Genomic DNA, 21,169 nt, shown 5'->3' with positions numbered 1-21,169 from the left:
ATCAGGAAAGATACTTAGTAACACCGACAGCCATTACTTGCCCTTTGTTATTTCAACACACTATCAGTTTTGGGGTCCCCCCCCACTTTTCAGTTTCCTCTGTTGCTATAATGGTTCTGTTTTATAATACATTATAAAATGAAATACATAAACCTTACCCCCCGCCAAAAATAAAGTGGGCACACAATTTGCAACATCAATATAAAGTTATACCAAGCGTTGCTTAAAAATCCAATAAAACACGAAATGCAACACACAGAAAGTACAAATCGTCAGATTGGTCTAAAAACAGCAATGGGTCAGCAAATCCCTGGGCGCGCGGACACGATTTTTTTAATGGGTGGCGAAAAAAAATGCACTAATGTGCTTCGTAATCTTTTGCTGGGCAAGGATCGCGCAGGGGGAAGCGCGTGCCCTCTTCGCTGCCAGCCCAGCCTCCCTCCCTCTCTCTCCTTCCTCCTCCTCCCCTCGCTCCCTCGCTCGCGCCCCTTTCCTCGCACCGGACTGGAAACCTCACATTGCGTAAGAGTCCCGGGCCGGCCACGCCCATCGGGGGGGAATTTCGCGGTTGTGAGATCACTCCCTCCGCCGCCGCCCGCGAGATGCTATATAATTCCCACCCCCCGCCAAATTGCAATCGGCAGACGGAGACGGAAAGTTTAGGATCGGTGGCCTCGGCAGCGATCGTGGCGGACTGAGGATGCTGGACGTAGACTACGCGCAGTGAGTGAACCGGGGGGGAAAGCGTTTTCGATTATGGAGAGAGGGGCGCGCACACAAATATATGGAATCATCTGCCCTGGTTTTTTTGTTCTTAATTCTTTAAAGTGGTCTCCAAGCATGTGCAGAGTATTTTTTTCCAAAGCACCCATTTGCCTACGCCTCCCGCATTTGGAGACGGGCCGTTGTTTCATTTTTAAAACTTTGATCGCTGGGTCTAGGAGTCGCTCTTCTTCTCCCAACTCGCTTCTTGCCGGCTGCGAAAGTTGGGCAAAAAGTCTTTGCCCCGAGGCTCATACAAGGGGTGGAGGGAGGGGCGCCCGAGAGGAGCAGAGGACTCCTCTAAGGTCGGGGCAGGTTGGCTGCGTTCCCGAACTCCTGGGTTCTTTGCAGGAGGGAAATCGGCCAGGGGAAGCGGGGTACCTGTTCGGACCCCGGAATTCTCTGAATAGGAACAACGATTTTGTTAAAGCCGAGAACGGACCTCAGCACAGAGCTAACTAAAAACTAACTGCATCAAGCGCACACGTTGTGTGTCCACAAAAAGGCTCAAGAGCCAAAATTTTGGATTCCTAGCGTTTCTGGGCTGGGGGAGCAGTTTTGTATAAAGACAGCCAGGCTGCTATCACTTCATATTATTGCTATGCTTGGATCCCACCCTCAGGGCAGTCCATAGGCTTTTTCTCCTTCTCCACACAACAGCCCTGCGAGGTAGGTGAGGCTGAGTGTTAGCTTTTTGCCCAAGTTCACCACCCAATGTGGTTCATGGGATAGTTGGGATAGCTTGGTCAGTGTTAGCAGGAGACTGCTCATCTCAGGGTCTTGAGTTCGAGCCTCACGTTGGGCAAAAGATTCCTGCATTTCAGGGGGTTGGACTAGATGACCCTCGGGGTCCCTTCCACCTCTTAACAATTCGATGATTCTCTAACTTGGGATACGAACCCAGGACGTCTCCTGCCTAAGCCCAACACGACTCACCCAGTGGCGTAGCGAGGGTTGTCAGCACCCGGGGCAAGGCAAGTAATTTGCGCCCCCTAACCCGTGGATTTGCGCCCCCTAACCCTAACCCCCAGATGTTGCGCCCGGTGCTGCCGGCCCCCCTTCACCCCCCACGCTACGCCACTGGACTCACCACATGGTCTCTCTAATTTACTGTCAGTTGGGAAAAGTAGGGGGCTGGAGGAGAAAGAACACGCTGTGGGAAGCGTGTGTCAATTTTTTATGCCCTGGGGGGCTTTATCCTTGGTCACTTTGTGGGCAAGGATCCATGCCTTATGCCTGGAAAGTTCCTGGAAACGCCAGTATTTAGGGCTGCTGCTTGTCTCTTAAGGCAGGTTGCCGCCAACATTTTCAAACGGGGCTCCTTTGCAAGGCAGGACCTGCTGTAAGGAGAAAAGTTCTCTGGTATAACTTTTCCCACCATGCTGGGCAAAACTTCAGCTGCTGAATTCCAACTCCCCCCCCCCCCAATTTATTTTATTTTATTTTATGCAACAGTGAAAAGGCTCAGAGACTTTGCACTTTAAATACGGTGACCCTACTCCAAATTTCCGCCCCAATTTATTTGCCATCTAATATTGGGTGCTTTTGAACGCCCCACCCACCCCAAGCGCACCCCAACTTCAACTTTCTCCTCTCACTTTCCTTCCCCTCCTCTTGCCTGTTATGCAAATGCTGAGGTGGGGAAAGCTAGATTTGAATATTTCCTCGGCTCATGAGAGTGTGACTGTGAGGGGGGTGGCGTGGCGCCTTGTATGAGGGGAGGGTGTGGAGCTTCCTTGTCCAGCTTTTTCCATCCCAAATGTTGGGTATACAGTATTATTCACAGCCCTCCTGCCCTCAGCGTTGATTGAGCCAGTTTTAATACCTGCCAACTTAGGCCCACATTGACACCGTATGTTTTAAAGTGCTACCAAGACCCCTTTACAAACAGCCATGGCTTCCCTCAGAGAATTCTGGGAACTGTAGTTTGTCAAGCGTTCTGAGAATTGCAGACCTACAATTTTCAGAGTGGTTTAACAATTGGTTCTTCTTCGCTGGGAATCGGAGCTCTGGAAAGGGAACAGGGGTCTGCCAAAGGTCCCAGGGTTCAGTCCCCATCAGCGCCGGGAGCGAATCCTGCCTGAAATCCTGGAGAGTGGCTGCCAGTCAGTGTTGGTAATACTGGTCTAAATGGAGCAAACGGGTATCACTCAGTATGAGGCAGCAGCTTCCTATGGGCCCGCAAAAACTGATCTGTTTTTAAGCATCCTGTGACATAACTGAAAGGGACAACGTGCCCATTCAGGTTACACACTCCGCTAACCCAGAAATAGTGCTTCAGGTTAAGAACTTTGCTTCAGGATAAGAACAGAAATCGTGCTCCGGCAGTGCGGCAGCAGCAGGAGGCCCCATTAGCTAAAGTGGGGCTTCAGGTTAAGAACAGTTTCAGGTTAAGAACGGACCTCTGGAACGAATTAAGTACTTAACCCGAGGTACCACTGTACTTAATTCGTTCCGGAGGTCGGTTCTTAACCTGAAACTGTTCTTAACCTGAAGCACCACTTTAGCTAATGGGGCCTCCCGCTGCTGTCGCGTGATTTCTGTTCTCATCCTGAAGCAAAGTTCTTAACCCGAGGGTTAGCAGAGTCTGTAACCTGAAGCGTATGTAACCCGACGTACCACTATAGATAGCCCCTCAAGGTAAATAAACCCTGTTTATTTCTTGTTTAGTGTCTTCCTCTTGTTGCAGCTATTGAATTACACAAGGGGTAGGTGCCCATCGCCCTGATTTCCCCATCCGGTGTATTTTATCCTACCTCTGTCCCATTTCTCCATAACCAATAATACCCCATTTCCGCTGACATCTCCGCCACCACTTTCTCCAGCGCTGGCCCAAGACATTTTGAGGTAGAAGAGGAAATGGTCTCCACCCACCCACGCTCTGTGATTCAAGGTGCATAAAGGCCAGCGGAGCTATTTTGGCACCTGAGGCAGAAAAAACCACCCACCTTTTCTCTGGAAGTAGGAAAAAAAATAGTACAAATAAATAACAATGGGCTGCCTTTCCATGACATTAATTTGCCCCTCACAGAGTTTCAATACCTGAACACCCTTCATGGAAGATAAGGCCACGATGTCTATAATGCTGCTGAACAGCAGTTGCTAGGCACCACAGGAGGGAGGGGAAGATGCTTTGCGCTCAAATCCTGCTTGCTGGTTTTCTACAGGCACCTGAAGACCCTCCAAGTTGTCCCGGTTTTCCAGGGACATTCTCAGATTTGCAGAAGCCGTCCCGGTTTCTGATTTGATCCCAGCACCAGTGGCGTAGCGTGGGGGGTGCAGGGGGGCCGGCCGCACCGGGGGCAACATCTGGGGGGGGGCGCGCTCACACTCGCAGCTCTCTGCCCCTACCTGGCTCACTCACTCTCTCTCACTGCAGTGCTGGCTGTGCAAATCCGATCCAAGCCGCCGGGTCGCCGCCCACTGGGGAGGGGAGGGTGCCAGGCGTGCGGTGCGGTGCGGTGCGGAGAGAGAGCGAGGGACTATCTGGGGGAGGGACAGTGCAGCGGGGGGGGGGCGCAAATTACTTGCCTTGCCCCGGGTGCTGACAACCCACGCTACGCCACTGCCCAGCACGTTCCGTTTTTCCTTGGGACCGTCCCTATTTTCATCAGATAAATGTTGGAGGGTATGGGGTTATTTGACCCCTTGAATCAAAGAGATGAGTAACTTGACAACTTTTGGAATACATCTGAAGGCAGCCCTGTAGAGGGAAGTTTTTAAAATGTTTTAGATGTTTTAGTTTGTGTGTGCAGCACACAGAACATTTTAAAAACTTCCCTCTACAGAGCTGCCTTCAGACGTATTCCAAAAGTTGTCAAGTTACTTATCTCTTTGGCTCGGTGGTTGCCTAACTCCACACCGTCCAACATTTATCTGATGAAAATAGGGACAGTCCCAAGGAAAAGCGGGACATGCCGGGATCAAATCAGAAACCGGGACGGCTTCTGCAAATCCAGGACTGTCCCTGGAAAACAAAATATATTTATGTTGGAAGCTGCCCAGACTGGCTGGGGCAACCCAATAAGATGTGTGGGGTATAAATAAGTAAAATTATCATTATGGAATGGGACGTCCCTATTTTCATTAGAGAAATGTTGGAGGGTTTGTGGTTGGGGAACAGCACCACACAATTCAGAGATGTGCAAATTTCTTACCTGCTTAAAACTAAAATTCCTAGGATTCTTTTCCCCCCCGGGGTGTGTGTGTGAGGGGGCACTTTAAATGTGTGCTGCATGAAAGTAAGTTGCCTGACACGTCTTGCCTTCATTGTATTTGCCAGTTTAACCTCTGACTGTGATCTCCCTTTATCTGTCCTCCCCTCCCCGTCTGTTTCCCTTTTTAATCTTTTTCTAAAGTCCCCTCCCTCCCTCTCTTTGCAGTGTATCTCTATTTCCCATCAGAGACATTTTGAAGAGGTCTGACTTTTATCGTTTTTGTTTCTCTAGTACTTTCAGGGCTCCCAAAAGCGCTTTGTGACAAATCCTCCAAAAGTGGCCCAACGAGGCAGGGCACTTACTATGCCCATTTTGCAGATTTATGGTGGGAACACTGAGGCCGAGAGAGGGTGACTTGTTCAAGGCTGCCCTTCTAGATGCATTTGACTTTGGCTTAACACACACAGCTATAAAAATGCATAGCGTGTGTTGGGATATCTGTCCCTAGCGCAGTGTAGGGAAGAGGATATGAGGCCTTCTGGGTATTTGGCACAGGAAACGAGTTATCATTAAGCCAGAGAAGCCCACCATATTCCTGGGGCAGGTAACAATATTTTGGGGGGGTTTTCAATCAGGGGTTTGAAACTGGGCCCAAGGCCAACATTTAGGCTGCTGCACAAACTGAGAATATAGGTATGATTTAATGGGAACTGTTCAGGCTCTGAGACTTGGACCCACACAAGTGTTGTGCTTTCAGATGTATTCCAGGAAATATCAGTATTTACACACACACACACACCTGGTTTCCACAATGTTTTCAGGCGTGGCTCCTGAACAAAACAGGACATGCCAAAGAGAAATTTCCAGTGGCCAAGGCAGTGCATTTGGGTACAGGAGAGATCCACATCTGTGCCACATCTGCTGCGAAGCCTCAGTTTTCTGTCTCCTAGATCAGGCACGTCCAGCTGGTAGATCACTGGTAGATCACTGGCTCCCCTAGAAAAAGCTCCACAACTTTGACCTGAACCCCCCAAAAGGGGGTAGATCACTGCCAGTTTTTAGATTGCAGTCTCTTGAGTTGGTCACCCCTGTCCTAGATGCTCAAATGTCTCACTTGGAAAACAAAGAAGGGGAGTTATTTTGGCTCAGTTAACATTTGGGTACTCAACATTGTGGGTTGTAGGGATGGCAAACCTGTACAGTGGTACCTCGGCTTACATACGCTTCAGGTTACAGACACCGCTAACCCAGAAATAGTACCTCAAGTTAAGAACTTTGTTTCAGGATGAGAACAGAAATCGTGCTCTGGTGGCATGGTGGCAGCAGGAGGCCCCATTAGCTAAAGTGGTGCTTCAGGTTAAGAACAGTTTCAGGTTAAGGACGGACCTCCGGAACGAATTAAGTACTTAACCCGAGGTACCACTGTATAGTACATCAGCCCTAGGCAACATGACCTCTGAACTGGGGCCACAGGTTCCCCACCTGTCTATTGACACGGGTGCTTATGATTCACACATCCACACTCAGTTCCCTGCTCTGACTTGAGTCTCAATTTTGGTGTGACAGGGTAGGTCTAGACCATATCTGGGGAGCTCTTGCTAAACTACAACTCCCATCATCCCTGGCCATTGACCTTCCTTGCTGATAGGAGTTGTAGTTCAGCAGCATTTGGAGGTTTCCCACACCTGCTCCATAAGCTTCCCCACCCCTCCAGGTTCCTGAGCTTTACTGTGTAGATGCCCTCTTTTTGAGGGTGTATGAATTATTGGGAACATATCCCTGAATAAATAATTATGCATTTTCAAGAAAAATAATGTGCGGTGCAATTTGACCAAGCAGCCCCAAACCTCAATATACCTGCCTCCGTCTGTAAAATGGGAACAATGCTTCCTTCTTTCTTTCCTCTTCTGTGGGGATGAAAGATTCAAACCCGATAAATATAATAAATCCCTTTGCAAGGAAGAAGTGGCACTTAGATAATTAGTAACTAGCAGAACAGCAAGCCTTAATTGGTTTAATTGCTAGTTTAGCAGCGACTAGGGCTGTCACTCAAATCTTGATCATCAGTTTCTGGTTGGTAGAATATATAGGATGGTGCTGTAAATGTGTCTGTTAATAGTGATGATGATGATGATGATAAAATCTGCTAACCAATTTCCCTTCTGTCTCGGCAGGTTCGAGGGGTCCCAGTATGGCTATATGGTAAGTATGTGGCCCAGAATCCTTGCCTTTTACTAGTCTGAGTGAGAGAAGAGGATTTCAAAGTGGGACTTTGTTGAGAGCTGTGTAGCTCAGAAGCCAAGATGGAAACGTAAGAGTCGGACCATTGGCTCATCTAGCTCATATGGCCTACACTGGCTGGCAGCAGCTTTCCAGGGTTCCAAATGGGGGGGATTCCCAGCCTTACCTAGAGATCCTGGGGGGTTGAATCTGGGGCCATTCGCATGTGCTCTTAACCGCAGGCTTTCCTTTCGTTTTCTTAGTGGAAGCAGAAGGTGGGTTTAGAGACTGGGAGTCTTCCTGGGTTCTTCTTGCATTTGAGGGTTTGGAGTGAAGGGGTTTTAATGTTGCTCACAGGCCTGCTTGTCGTCTTCCCAGTTTCCCAGCGGCTGCATCTATGACCTGGACTCTTGCAAACAAGAACCCACGTTTGCTTCCTGCCTTGGAGACCCCGAGAGCTCCCCAGGTAAGGCATGTCTTAGTGCTGGGGAGTGGCTGCTCAGAATGGCTGGGGCAACTTGAACCGATGGGTGGGGTATAAGTAATAAATTATTATTATTATCATCATCATCATCATCATCATCATCATCATCATTATCATCAGTGTTATTTTTCTAGAAAAGGAGGTGCTGGAGCTCACCATTAACTTTTCCCATGTTCTCTTCCCTGAGAGGTACTGGAGCTGAGCTCTGGCTGAAAAAAGCCATTATTATTATTATTGTTATTATTATTATTATTATTATTACTACTACTACGACTACTACAGGAGCCAGGAGACCAGGGTTGCACACACAGTATACATTTAAAGCACATGACGCCCACGCCCCCGGCTTCAAGAATCCTGGGAAGAACTGTAGTTTACTTCTCACAGAACTACAATTCCCAGCACCCTTACAAACTATGGTTCTCAGAATTGTTTGGGGATTGCTTTAAATGTATGGTGTGCAAACTAATTGTAGGAGGCATATTATATACCCCGTGGGTACAACTCGGACCATGTTGATGGGAATAGGGAGTCCCAGTCTTGTGAGGGCACCAGGTTGACTACCCTTCCTCTACATACTGAATGAACAAAAGTAAGTTCTTGTTCTCTCGCTCGCCGATTTGCATGTGACCCTCTTTTGCCTAGCCGTTAAGAGGGCCTGCAGAAGAGTCATGCACGGCTTTCCTGTTTAGAACAGACGAGTCTCTCTCTCTCTCTCCCTTCCTCCCCCCTCCCCACCTGCCCCGCTCGCTTGTGCAATCTGCATTTAATCGGCGGCTGCCATCTGATTTCTGGGATGTGCTTGCATCTATACAGGCCTTGGTGGGGGCCCGCCACAGATAGGCACTCTGTATTATTTGCAGAGAGAGAAAGAGATAACTGCGTTTGGGCTTTGTAGTCTCGGGGAGGCTGGAAGTTGCCTGAAGATCAGGATAATCCAATCTGGGACTGGCCTGCCACTTTTGATCTCTGGCACCAAGTTGCCAATCTACTCTGGTGTACCCTTAATGTGCAACCCAGCCAGATGGGCAGGGTATACATAATAAAGTTATTATAATCCAGCGACCGCCCGCCCACCCAGCATCTGCTTCCTGCCACATCTGCAGTGTAGTTTTGCTGCATTGGGTGGCAAGACAGAGCTGATGTGTAGATCTGGCAGCTTATCAGTATGTGTTCTTTGTTTGGTTTTTTATTCTGCCTTTCACCCAAGAAGCTCACAGCCTGGCTAGTTTGATGAGCCTTCCCACTCCTGCTCAGCAGTCAATAATATTAATAATAATAATAATAATAATAATAATAATAATAATAATTTTATTATTTGTTGCAACAGCCACTCTGGGCAGCTTCCAGCACATACAAAACATAATAAAACAATAAGCATTAAAAACTTCCCCATACACGGGTGCCTTCAGATGTCTCCTAAAGGCCATCTCCTTGACATCTGATTGGGAAGCCGTTCCACAGGGCGGGTGCCACTACCGAGAAGGCCCTCTGCCTGGTTCCCTGTAACCTTACTTCTGGCAGGGAGGGAACTGCCAGAAGACCCTTGGAGCTGGATCTCAGTGTTCGGGCTGAACCCTTCCCCTTTCAAGCAACACCCTCCACACACCAACCCACCCCTGGCCTCTGCATAAGTGAGCCGGTGTGTCGGGTTCTTAAGAGTGTCAGGATTAGGGCCTGGGGAGGCCAGGGCTCAAAACCCCACTTGGCTACAGAGCTCACTGGCAGGGCTGTCTTAAGCGGCAGGGGGTGCAAAGATCCACCCGCCCCCCCCCTCAGGTTGGCCAGTCCCAGGCACGCAGGAGGGTGGACCTGGCTAGCCACCTCAGCGTCTCACTGGCTCGGTTGCCCCCGAACTCGCAGCGCAGAGCTGCCCACAGCAGAAGAGCCTGCCACAGGGCTCTGACCGATGGGCGAGCTCTTCCCTGACTCAACTCTCGGGCCCCGGACTCTCAGCCTGGCGCCCCTGAGAGCCTGACCCCCGGGTGCCCTGCACCCCTAGCACCTATGGGTAAGACGGCCCTGCTCACTGGCTGCCCTTGAGCCAGTCACTACCTCGCAGGGTGGTTGTTGGGGTTGCGCCAGGAGGGAGCGAGAACTGTTTACGCCGCCTCGAGCTCCTTGGGTGGGAAGGCGAGGCGTATAAATGCAGTCTGAGGAATACATATATGGCACCGCAGAATTGGACCTTTGGGAGGTTCATCAAGTCCGACTCCCTGCCATGCAGGAATATGCAGCTGTCCTATACAGGGAGCAAACTTGCAAGAACTTTTCCAAAAGCAGAGAGTGGACTGAAGCGATCAAACTGCTCCAGAATGTGTCTCTGTGGTTTTCCACACACACACACCCCTATGGGTTTTTTTTTATTTACTTTGCCTTTCTTCTGTTACGGTATCCAAAGTTAACACACAACTTAGTCTCTGCTCCAGGCGTTGACCAGGCTCGGACTTGCTTTAGCTTCAGGCAATTTGGCCTCATCGCTTGCCTCCCAGCCATGCCCTAGGACTTCCTTTAGTCTTGCCCGCCTTAAGGGGCAAATACGCCCACAATGTACTTGTTTTATGCTGATGGCCTGGAACTCTACACCTTCCTTTTCTAATCTCGCTACCATTTCTGACTAGATGCCCTCTGGTTATCTTAAGCATCATTTGCCCAGAAAATAATTATTCCTCGCTCTCCTTTTCTCTCCTGCTGGGGGCTCGCATTCAGTCTTTCCTTCCCCCAAACCTTCCCTTTTCTGTTCAAAACATAAAAATGAGAGTTCTCCATCCCACTCCCTTCTACCCTGCGGGCCCCTGCTCCAGAAATGTGTTATTATTAATTATAATTAAATGTCTAGATTGCCCTTCATCCGAGGATCACAACATAAAAGTACAAAATGAGAACACAAACAAACAAAAACAAACCGATATCCCCACCACCACAATAACATTTAAAAGGCTGTGAAATGTTTCATCAGTCAAAGGTCTGGTTATAGAGAAATGTATTCCCCTGGCGCCTAAAGGTATGTAATGAAGGTGCTAGGAGAGCCTCACTGGGGAGAGCATTTCACAAATTGGGAGCCAATGCGGAAAAGGCCCTGTTCTCAGGTTGCCACCTTCCGGACCTCTCACAGAGGAGGCACACGAAGACAGGCCTCAAATAATGATTGCTGGGTTCAGGTCACATGAAGGAGAGGAGGAGAGGAGGTCCTTGAGGAAAAGGCAAAAAGTAACTTGCCATTCCCAAATCTTTCCAATTGCTAAATCCCATTCTTTTCTTCTTGTCCCTTTCTTCTGCGGTGGCACTGGCTGATTGTCTTTTTTTTAACAGTAGCGGCTAGAGTGCTGGACTCGGACCTGGGAGACCCGGGTTCGAATTTCCGCTCAGCGATGAAGCCTGCTGGGTGACTTTGAGCCAGCCACCTTAAGCAGCTTGGAGGAATATAGCTGTTATAATAAATAAATATTCTCTCCCAGTTTGACTTGCTACCATTTTCTGCTCATCCTTCTTACCATTTTCTAAGGCTTCCGTTCTCTTATCTGATCCGGGTTTAATCTGCTACTCTTCCTTTTTGTTTTTTTTTCAAACCCTTCGCTCTTTGGCTCCTTCTTTATCTCTCTTTTATTTGCCTTCTATCATTCTCTTAGTTCAGCCCCACTCCCTTAACTCAGAAGAGGATTTCTGCGATGACACTAGGGAAGACTGAGGATGAGGGCAGGAAATGCTGCCTGCAAAATCCTGGCTCCATCTCACTCCCCTCTTCTCCTCCCCCTATTTTTTATTGTTGGCGTAACCCAGAAAGAACAGCTGCATATTCCTTCATTGCAGAGGGTTGAACTAGATGATCCTCAAGATCTCTTCCAACTCTACAGTTCTGTGATTCTATGAAACAGCATTGGCTCACATTAAGAATATTCCATCCTGCAACAAAAATGTGTGTGTGTGTCCCCAAATAGATATCTAATGTAGACTGACAATGATAAGATATACGTTCAACTGCAGAAGGGGGAGTAAGATCTTCAGACTACTTAGCAATGGATGGTGGGTCTTCATCCTGCCAACTTTGAAGTACAGCTGTCACATCCGTCTTTTGTTGTTGTTTAGTCGTTTAGTCGTGTCCGACTCTTCATGACCCATGGACCAGAACACGCCAGGCACTCCTATCTTCCACTGCCTCCCACAGTTTGGTCAAACTCATGCTGGTAGCTTCGAGAACACTGTCCAACCATCTCGTCCTCTGTCGTCCCCTTCTCCTTGTGCCCTCCATCTTTCCCAACATCAGGGTCTTTTCCAGGGAGTCTTCTCTTCTCATGAGGTGGCCAAAGTCTTGGAGCCTCAGCTTCAGGATCTGTCCTTCCAGTGAGCACTCAGGGCTGATTTCCTTAAGAATGGAGAGGTTTGATCTTCTTGCAGTCCATGGGACTCTCAAGAGTCTCCTCCAGCACCATAATTCAAAAGCATAAATTCTTTGGCGATCAGCCTTTAATATGGTCCAGCTCTCACTTCCATACATCACTACTGGGAAAACCATAGCTTTAACTATATGGACCTTTGTTGGCAAGGTGATATCTCTGCTTTTTAAGATCCGTCTTTAGTGCAATTTTATTTCGAGACTCTTTTGTTTTGTTTTGTAATGCCGCTTTTCAGAGCCTGTTTGGGCTATATAAAGTGAGACATAAGTATTTCAAGTATTTTAAGTATATTATACCTTCATCACAGCTAACAGAGCAATTCTATCCATGTTTAAAGGTAAAGGGACCCCTGACCATTAGGTCCAGTTGTGACAGACTCTGGGGTTGCAGTGCTCATCTCGCTTTATTGGCCGAGGGAGCCGGCGTACAGCTTCCGGGTCGTGTGGCCAGCATGACTAAGCCGCTTCTGGCGAACCAGAGCAGCGCACGGAAACGCCGTTTACCTTCCCCCCGGAGCGGTACCTATTTATCTACTTGCACTTTGACGTGCTTTCGAATTGCTAGGTTAGCAGGACCGAGCAATGGGAGCTCGCCCCATCGCGGGGATTCGAACCGCCGACCTTCTGATCAGCAAGTCCTAGGCACTGTGGTTTAACTCACAGCACCACGGACAATCCTAGTAAATTAAATGGGGTTTTTATTCCCTGGTTAATGGGATTAGGATTGCGGCCTAAACTTTGCACTATACTGTTTCAGGTTCCTCTTTTGCTTGCTTCTCTGCCCCCTCTAACACAGCATTTTTTAAAAAAATAAATAGCTTTCGACATGGTACGTCTTCTCCCAAGGCTTTGGCCTCTACTCCTTGCCTTTCCTTCTCTGTTCTCCTATTTCTTCAAGGTAATACAGCCCCAAATGTATTCTACAAACCTTGGGGTTCTCCTAAGCCTTCTAATATCTTTTTCTTCTGCACGGCATTTTGACTGGATAAGAATTCACATTCAGAGAAGTGAGTTCACTCTTTGGAGATAGGGTCCGGATATTGGTTTCAAAAACTGTGCCCTCCAATGGAGAGAGGAGAGATTCCGGGCCTGCAGCCGGTACTGTATGTACCTGCTTGCAATGGTTCTAGGGGTTGCTCGTGCGTAAGCCAGTGCAAACACCTGGCTGGATTGCCTGAGTGAACCTTTTCTGTCCGGACAGCCACTCACCCGTGGCTGTCTCAATCGCTGGCAGAATCCGTCAGTGGGCGTTTCTTAAACTTCTTCCAGCAAAGAAGCTCTTTGACGCCTAGTCTTCTCCTACTCTCTCTGCGCGAAAGCCTTCTGCGCAAGGAGGGCATAGGCAGCGGAGGACCTCTACTCTCCCCGCTGGTCCCCGGCAAGGAGTCATGGGGCCGCCTCGCCGCTTCCCCCATCTGCCCCCCTTCTCCACTGGTGCTACGCTGATTCTCTTCCCCAGAAGATGGGCTGCCTCTCCCAATCCCGGGATGCTCTCCGGAATCCCTCTGGATTTTGCTCTCTCCCTCCGGCACTGATGGCAGTTCCCTGACACTGCTGTTCCCTATGCAAAACCGATGGCTTAAGGCATTTGCACACAGAAGAAAAGCCTTTGTAGCCTGAGCTGAGTAATACAACCCTCAACCCTCCTGCTCTCATACCCAAGAGATCCAAGTGGATGTTGGGAGCGATGGCTCCAGGATTCACAAAGCAGAGAAGGGGAAACAGGAGGAGGGAAAGCTACCAAGGCAACTTTTTAAAGGGCAGAGACTGGTTCATTATAACAGATGGAGCACTGCCCACTCACTCTGCTTCACACCCTTCTTGAGTAAAATCATAGAACTGTAGAGTTGGAACGGGACCCCCCGGGGTCATCTAGTCCAACCCCCTGCAATGCAGGAATCTCAGCTAAAGCATCCATGACAGATGGCCCCATCCAACCTCTGCTTTAAAAACCTCCAAGGAAGGAGAGCCCACAACCTCCTGAGGCAAACCGTTCTGCTGCCAAACAGCTCTTACTGTCCAAAAGTTCCTCCTGATGTTTACAGTGTTACCTCAGGTTACAGACTCTGCTAACCCAGAAATAGTACCTCGGGTTAAGAACTTTGCTTCAGGATGTGAACAGAAATCGTGCTCCGGCGGCGGCAGTGGGACGCCCCATTAGCTAAAGTGGTACCTCAGGTTAAGAACAGTTTCAGGTTAAGGTACCACTGTAGTTGGAATCACCTTTCTAGTACAGTAGTACCTCTGGTTAAGAACTTAATTCGTTCCGGAGGTCTGTCCTTAAGCTGAAACTGTTCTTAACCTGAGGTACCACTTTAGCTAATGAGGCCTCCCGCTGCCACCGCCATGCAATTTCTGTTGTTATCCTGAAGTAAAGTTCTTAACCCGAGGTACTACTTCCGGGTTAGCGGAGTCTGTAACCTGAAGCGCTTGTAACCTGAAGCGTTTGTAACCCGAGGTACCACTGTAACGTGAAGCCCTTGGAAGAGAAAGTCAAGGTATAGGGTGGTATATAAATTCAATAAACGAAAATAAATGAAATGAAAGTCCTGTCCTCCAGAGCAGGAGAAAACAAGGCTTGCTCCATCTTTGAGGTGACAGGCTTGCTCCATCTTCCAGGTGACAGCTGTCGAGATATTTGGCGATGGCTATTGTGTCTCCTTTCTCACAGGCTAAACATACCCAGCTCCTTCAACCGTTCCTCATAAGGCTTGGCTTCTTGACCCTTGACCGTCTTAGTTCCCCTCCTCTGCGTATATTCCAGCTTGTCAACATCCTTCCTAAATTACGGTGTCCAGAATTGGACACCGTATTCTGGGTGTTGTTGGTTTTTTTTGGCCTGGCTGGAATAGGTCCTCTGAGAATATCTCTTGCTTGCCTGGGTTAGAGGAGTGCTTGTTTGTGTACATGTAAACTAGCCTACTGTACAACATTTACATCCATTGCCCTACCCACATTTGACGCTGGCATTTGCCCACCACTAGCATGCGGCCCCTGAAAGCTTGCTGAGCCCAGGGAATGTGGCCCCCGGGCTATGAAAAGTCCCCTGCTCCTGACTCGTTGGCTTGTTCTCTTGGGTCTCCTTTCTGACGTCGCAGCCCCTTGCTTTTCAGAGTCTTGCATGAACTGGCTGGAGATGCAGGAGCCTGGCTATGAAGGCTATGAGGTGGGGCAGCTGGCCCAGCTGCAGAATGTCCAAGTCTCCTACCTGCATAGTTCTTACCCGCAGCTCTCCATGGATTCTGTCTACAGCCAGGAGGGAGTGGTGCCCACGCAGAACATGTGCCTCGCACCCAAGGAAGACTACAACACCCAGGTGAAGGCGGCGCCTAGTCCATTTGGGGTGGGGCGACAAAGAGCCAGGACCTGGGAAGGGAGTGGGCTCTATGGGTTTTGGGAATGGGATGCCAGGGGACCTGGGTTCTCAGATCTGGTATTGGAGCTTGGTGGGTAAGACAAAGTGCTGCTGGATGCCAATGACTTCTTTTTATTTTATTTCAAAGTTTTTATTTGACTTTACAAATTCATTCACACAGATAATGGCATCATCATCAATCTTTATTACGGTCCAGAGACCCAACAAATCATTACAAAGTAATACACAATTCATACAGCCTACCTCCAGGTTAAACAAGCATTTTGTTCAAAATATAGGGATCATTGGTTCTTGCAACCACTGATAAAAATTTTGCCACTGCTAATGTTCTAGTGTTTGTCTGGTCTTCCCATAGGAACCTGACATAGTGAGCCTCTGATTTTCCCGGGAAAGGTACCAGCAAGGGTAATATCAGTTCAGCCCTGGCTTGCTCATATTTTGCACAGTGCAACAAAATATGTTTTATGGAATCGATGTCTTGAGCACACGAGCAAAGTCTGTCCTGGTAGGGAACTCCTCTCAACCTGCCATCCAACACTGCAGAAGGAAAGACGTTTAATCTGGCTTTGGTGAAAAGCCTTCGATAATTTGGTACTGTCAGGTTTTTAACGTAAGATGATAACTTAAAGACATGCCCATATTGTACTCCTACTGCCAGCGGACTACAGACTGCCTGTGATTGAGATCGCAAGTCACTGTGTGCATTATCCCATAATCTTTGCTTTAACATCTTTAGGGTGCCTTCATAACCCAGGTAATACAGTTGTGGGGGAGGGTGACAGACCAATAGAGGTGGCTGTTCTTGCAGATATTAAAACTTTACACACGATTCTTCCAAATCCTAGGGCTTCCCTCCTTCGCTCCATGGGTTCTTTAAGTAACTTTTTCAACTGCATATTATAAGTCCACCTATTTACAACCCTCCATTGTATCCAAAGTCTATGTATCATTGCAAGAGTTATTTAGAACCTGACAAAAGAGTTGAAGTGTTTACAGTGGTCCTTCAAATACAATCTATATGTATCCCATCCTCTGTTGAAGTTTTGATCCTCCTGATTTCTGATTTTCCCAGTTAATCTTGCCATCTCTGCATAGTCCAGTAATTTCATCTGCCAGTCCGCCCTAGTAGGTATCTTATCATCTTTCCAGCTCTGGGCAAGCAGCATCCTTGCAGCTGTTGTACATAAACAGGGTGCCAATGAGTTCTTGGTAACACTCAGACTAGGGCCGGGCAACATCTAGTTTTCAACATTGTGATATATCACCAGCTAAACATATATAAATATACTAATATATCACGATGTCTGAAATAAGGATGGAGCTATGTGGAGGCACTAGCTGGCTTCACAGTTTTTCCAGTGTCATGATTTTTTGATGGCGCCTGCTCATGTGATTTGCTGCCCCCTGCATTAGGCAGGGGAGGGCTGAGCTGACGGAGTTAACAGAGGCTGCAGGAATCGAGAGGAAGCATTGGCTGGCTTCATGGTTTTCCTCACATTATGATTTTTTTGCATAGCGCGCACACACAACAGGATTCACAATATATTGCCACATCAAAAATTATGAAACCGATAGCACGATATGGACTCCCAAACCGGCTTTGGATGATATATCAATCTATTGCCCAGCCCTAACCAGGGGACGCGGGCGGCGCTGTGGGTAAAACCTCAGCGCCTAGGACTTGCCGATCGCATGGTCAGCGGTTCGAATCCCCACGGCGGGGTGCGCTCCCGTTGTTCTGTCCCAGCGCCTGCCAAACTAGCAGTTCGAAAGCACCTTCGGGTGCAAGTAGATAAATAGGGACTGCTTTATAGCGGGAAGGTAAATGGCGTTTCCGTGTGCTGCGCTGGCTCGCCAGATGCAGCTTGTCACGCTGGCCACGTGATCCGGAAGTGTCTGCGGACAGCGCTGGCTCCCGGCCTATAGAGTGAGATGAGCGCACAACCCTAGAGTCTGGCAAGACTGGCCCGTACGGGCAGGGGTACCTTTACCTTTAACCCAGACCACACATTTATAGCCCTCTCATACCGCTTTAACAGCCATGGAGAATCATGGGAACTGTAGTTTGGTCTTGTTGCTGGGGATTATGACTCTGTGAGATCAGCACCTCTAGAAAGCAACAGTTCCCAGGATCTCCACGGCTGTTAAAGTGGTATGAGGGTGCTATAAAAGACTGTTTAAAGTGGTATATGCATGCTTTAAATGTACTGGTGTGTAGATGTGGCCCCAGATTAATCTGAAACAGAAAATGGGGTTATCTGTTTTGCCTTATCTGGGTTCTGTAGCTGTAGTCCAAAGCTGTAGCCATGGGGGATGAGTGGTTTTGATAAGAGGAAAATGGCATCTGAGGGGAAAGATTAACTACTCTCTCCCCCCAGGCACCACTGCTCTGATCAAATTGGTAGGTCCTCTCATCATAACATTCAAGAAGAACCTTCTAGATCAGGCCAATGGTTCCTTTATAGTCTAGTATCCTGTCCTCCCAGTGGCCAGTGAGATGCTTGTGGTAAACTGAGATGTAGGACCCAAGCTCAGTAAACATCCTGCCCTCCTAAGAATACCAGGAACAGGTATTCAGAAGGATTACTGCCTCTGACAGCCATCTTGGCTAGCAGCAACTGATAGTGTTATCCTCCCCAATCGCCCTATCTCCCATTCTCCCCCTGCTGCTACTGTTTGTCAAAAAGTAAACAAAGCACCAAGGAGATCCTATCACGGTTTTCCTGCGTAATGTATCATTTGGGTCCTAACACATAGCGCCACTCAACAAAATGTTCCAAGTCCCTAATGAGAACACTCAGCCAGGGCTCTGGCCAGCCTAGATCAGGAGTCTTCTATGGGGAAGGAAAAAATAAACTCCTTTTTCTTCCCTTCCTGTATCACCCAAAGGCTCAGGTGGGGGGTTGTTTTTGATTGTTACTGTGTTGTGTATTTTTGTGTTTTTATATTGTAAACTACCCTGTGATCTTCGGATGAAGGGTGCTATAGACATTAAATGAATGAATGAATGAATGAATGAAAGAACAGTAGGGGAATCCCCCCATGGGCTTCCTGTGTAACATGTAGTTTGGTCCTAACTTCCTGGGCAAGGACATTCCACTTTGGCTAACGAATGCTGTGGGTTTTTTACCCCTCCATCCTCCATCCCATGGACATCTACAGATTTACCTCCCCTACGAGCAGTACCCTCTTCCCAGGGAAGTGCCTAGCCCCTCGTCGGAAGAAGAGGAATTCCACGGGGAGAGTCGGAACCTGGAGGTGTCCTCCGACAGCGACTTGGATGAGAATCTCTCGCCTGGTTTTGATTCAGGTGGGTGCCTCCATCCCGTGTTTTCAGCACCCAGCAAGACCATGCATCTTGTGTGTATGTTTCTGCGCACACATGCAGAAATACTCACTGTATGTCAAGAAGTCAGGAAGTTGAGAGGATGTTGCTGCCCAGGGGTTGTGCGCTGACCCCTGCCCCCAAAAGAGCCACCACTTATAGGGTACTGCCAAGAAGGCTGGTGTTTTGCCTGAAAGAGTCCTTGAGTTTGCAGTCTCTGATCTCCCAGCTAAAGTGGGCCCACAGAGGGTGCCTTGTCTGAGCACCCACAAAACCCTGGAGCCAACACTATGTTTATCATACCAAAAAGGGATGCGAGTGGCGCTGTGGTCTAAACCACTGAGCCTCTTGGGCTTGCCGATCAGAAGGTTGGCGGTTCGAATCCCCGCGACGGGGTGAGCTCCTGTTGCTCTGCCCAGCTCCTGCCAACCTAGCAGTTTGAAAGCACACCAGTGCAAGTAGATAAATAGGTACCACTGTGGCAGGAAGGTAAACGGCATTTCCGTGTGCTCTGGTTACCCTCATGATGTTCTGTAGCGCCAGAAGCGGTTTAGTCCTGCTAGCCTCATGACCCGGAAAGCTGTGGACAAACGTCAGCTCCCTCAGCCTGAAAGCAAGATGAGCGCCGCAACCCCATAGACGCCTTTTTACGTTTACCATACCATATAAAAATATAATAGAACCATAAACATTAAAAACTTCCCTATACAGGGCTGGCTTCATATGTCTTCTAAGGGTTCTATAGCTATTCATCTCCTTGACATTTGATGCGAGGGCATTCCACAGGGTGGGTGCCACTACCAAGAAGGCCCTCTGCCTGGTTCCCTGTAACCTCACTTCTCGCAGTGAGGGAACCGCCAGAAGGCCCTCAGAGCTAGATCTCAGTGTCTGGGCTGAATGACAGGGTTGGAGACGCTCCTTCAGGTACCCTCAATAGGCACGATGGCTATTTTCTTAACCTCCACTGAACGCCAGTCGCTGGGCATGGAGAGCATTGCGCTGACAATTTTTGTTTTCTGTCGCCCTCCGCAGGCTCCCGACGGAAGTTGCGCCTCTACCAGTTCCTGCTGGAGCTCCTTGAGCGCGGCGACATGAAGGAATGCGTGTGGTGGGTGCACCGCGACGCAGGGATCTTCCAGTTCTCCTCGAAGCACAAGGAGCTCCTGGCGCATCGCTGGGGACAGCAGAAGGGCAACCGCAAGAAGATGACCTATCAGAAAATGGCTCGGGCGCTGCGCAACTACAGCAAGACGGGCGAAATTCGCAAGGTCAAGAAGAAGCTCACCTACCAGTTTGGGACCACTCTGCTGGCGCAGTCGGCCACCTCCTAAACTCCACCCGCCCGCCCGCTGCAAGAATACGGGGCTGGGGCCCTTAATAATGACTGGACCTCCATTCTCTGCCTTCTCCAGACCACCCGCTTTCTGGTGCCTTCAACCAAACTGCGTGAAAGAATCTAGGCTGGGTGGGAAGAGATGTGAAGACCCAAATCTGGGTGGGGTGGGCTCCAGTAGGTTGCAGTCAGGGAGGCCAGGTGTGAAGGCACCGAGATCTTCCACCAGAGGGGTGGGAGATATGCACTTTAGCGGAAATCGGGCTGCTTGGACTGTCATGGTAGGGTGAGGGTAAAGTATGATACAGCAGAGGTGGAGCGAAGCATTCTGCGATCCTTAGGAGGCTATTGGCTTTGCCTGGGTTGGTTGGGAGGGAGGGCTCTTTCAGCAGGGCCTGGTCCATATTTTTCCTTGGTGGAGTACGTAAAAAAAGGGGTGTGGGGAGGTTAATCACAGTACGGGGGAGGCAAAGGGGTCCATGTGGTTACCTTCTGATGAGGTGTGGGGGGGGACTACGCTGTGAAATAGGAAATAGGTTGGTGGATTTGCTCTGCTGGACTGGGGCCAAAGTTTGGTCTGAGGGGGGGCCCTGAGGTCACTCTCTGCCCCCCCTTCCACCCTGGCTAGCAGTTTAAAACTGGTAGTTTTAAAACAGAAGGAGCTTTTGTGAGTATTTATGCAAGGTGCTGGGATTGCTAGAAGCAGCATATTGCTTTGCTTAGGTGGGGCAGAGGAACCAAAAATTCTTGTCCAGGAGTTCTGTCTGTGTGTATATGTATATATATATGTAGGCAAGATGTTTATTTAATGCCATAGGTCTGGGGGTTTGGTTGGATTTCAGTCTCCTGAAGGGTTTGTTTGTTTGTTTTTGTACAAAATCTGATTATTATTTTTTAAATGGATCTCTTCTGTATAAATTGTAAAATTTGCAAATAAATTTTTAAGGAGTTTGGCTAATTTGGAGGGGGTCGTTAAATCCTTGTTCTGGAGTGATGGGCAGTGGGAGGCTCTGAATTGCAGTGTCCATCAACTTTGGAGGGGGGTGAGCTCCCTCAAAGATTTTATGGGGTGGGGCGTGAAGAGACGTCCTTGGCCCCTAGGAATTGGTTTGTACACTC

At 48.8% G+C, this 21,169-nt stretch overlaps 1 protein-coding gene across 1 annotated transcript; it reads left to right on the top strand.

Annotated features, from left to right (window-relative positions):
- Positions 1 to 419: 419 nt before the first annotated feature.
- SPIB (Spi-B transcription factor) lies at positions 420 to 21,008 on the top strand. The gene is made up of 6 exons (XM_083408265.1): positions 420 to 723; positions 7,094 to 7,121; positions 7,518 to 7,605; positions 15,130 to 15,332; positions 18,555 to 18,702; positions 19,750 to 21,008. The coding sequence occupies exons 1-6, from the start codon at positions 701 to 703 to the stop codon at positions 20,046 to 20,048; spliced, it is 789 nt and encodes a 262-aa protein (XP_083264391.1). The 5' UTR covers positions 420 to 700; the 3' UTR covers positions 20,049 to 21,008.
- Positions 21,009 to 21,169: the final 161 nt, after the last annotated feature.

The sequence above is a fragment of the Podarcis tiliguerta genome (assembly GCF_965153285.1).
Source record: "Podarcis tiliguerta genome assembly, chromosome: 13".
Lineage (NCBI taxonomy): Eukaryota > Metazoa > Chordata > Lepidosauria > Squamata > Lacertidae > Podarcis > Podarcis tiliguerta.
The sequence above is the reverse complement of the archived record's forward strand: the minus strand, read 5'-3'. Positions and strand labels throughout refer to the sequence as shown.

Bases quoted from the DNA above. Each gene is read 5' to 3' on its own strand.
- SPIB (XM_083408265.1), top strand. From the start codon at position 701: ATGCTGGACGTAGACTACGCGCA. The intron at 7,122-7,517 runs GTAAGTATGTGG...TCGTCTTCCCAG, and splicing joins GGTCCCAGTATGGCTATATG to TTTCCCAGCGGCTGCATCTA. The intron at 7,606-15,129 runs GTAAGGCATGTC...CTTGCTTTTCAG, and splicing joins AGACCCCGAGAGCTCCCCAG to AGTCTTGCATGAACTGGCTG.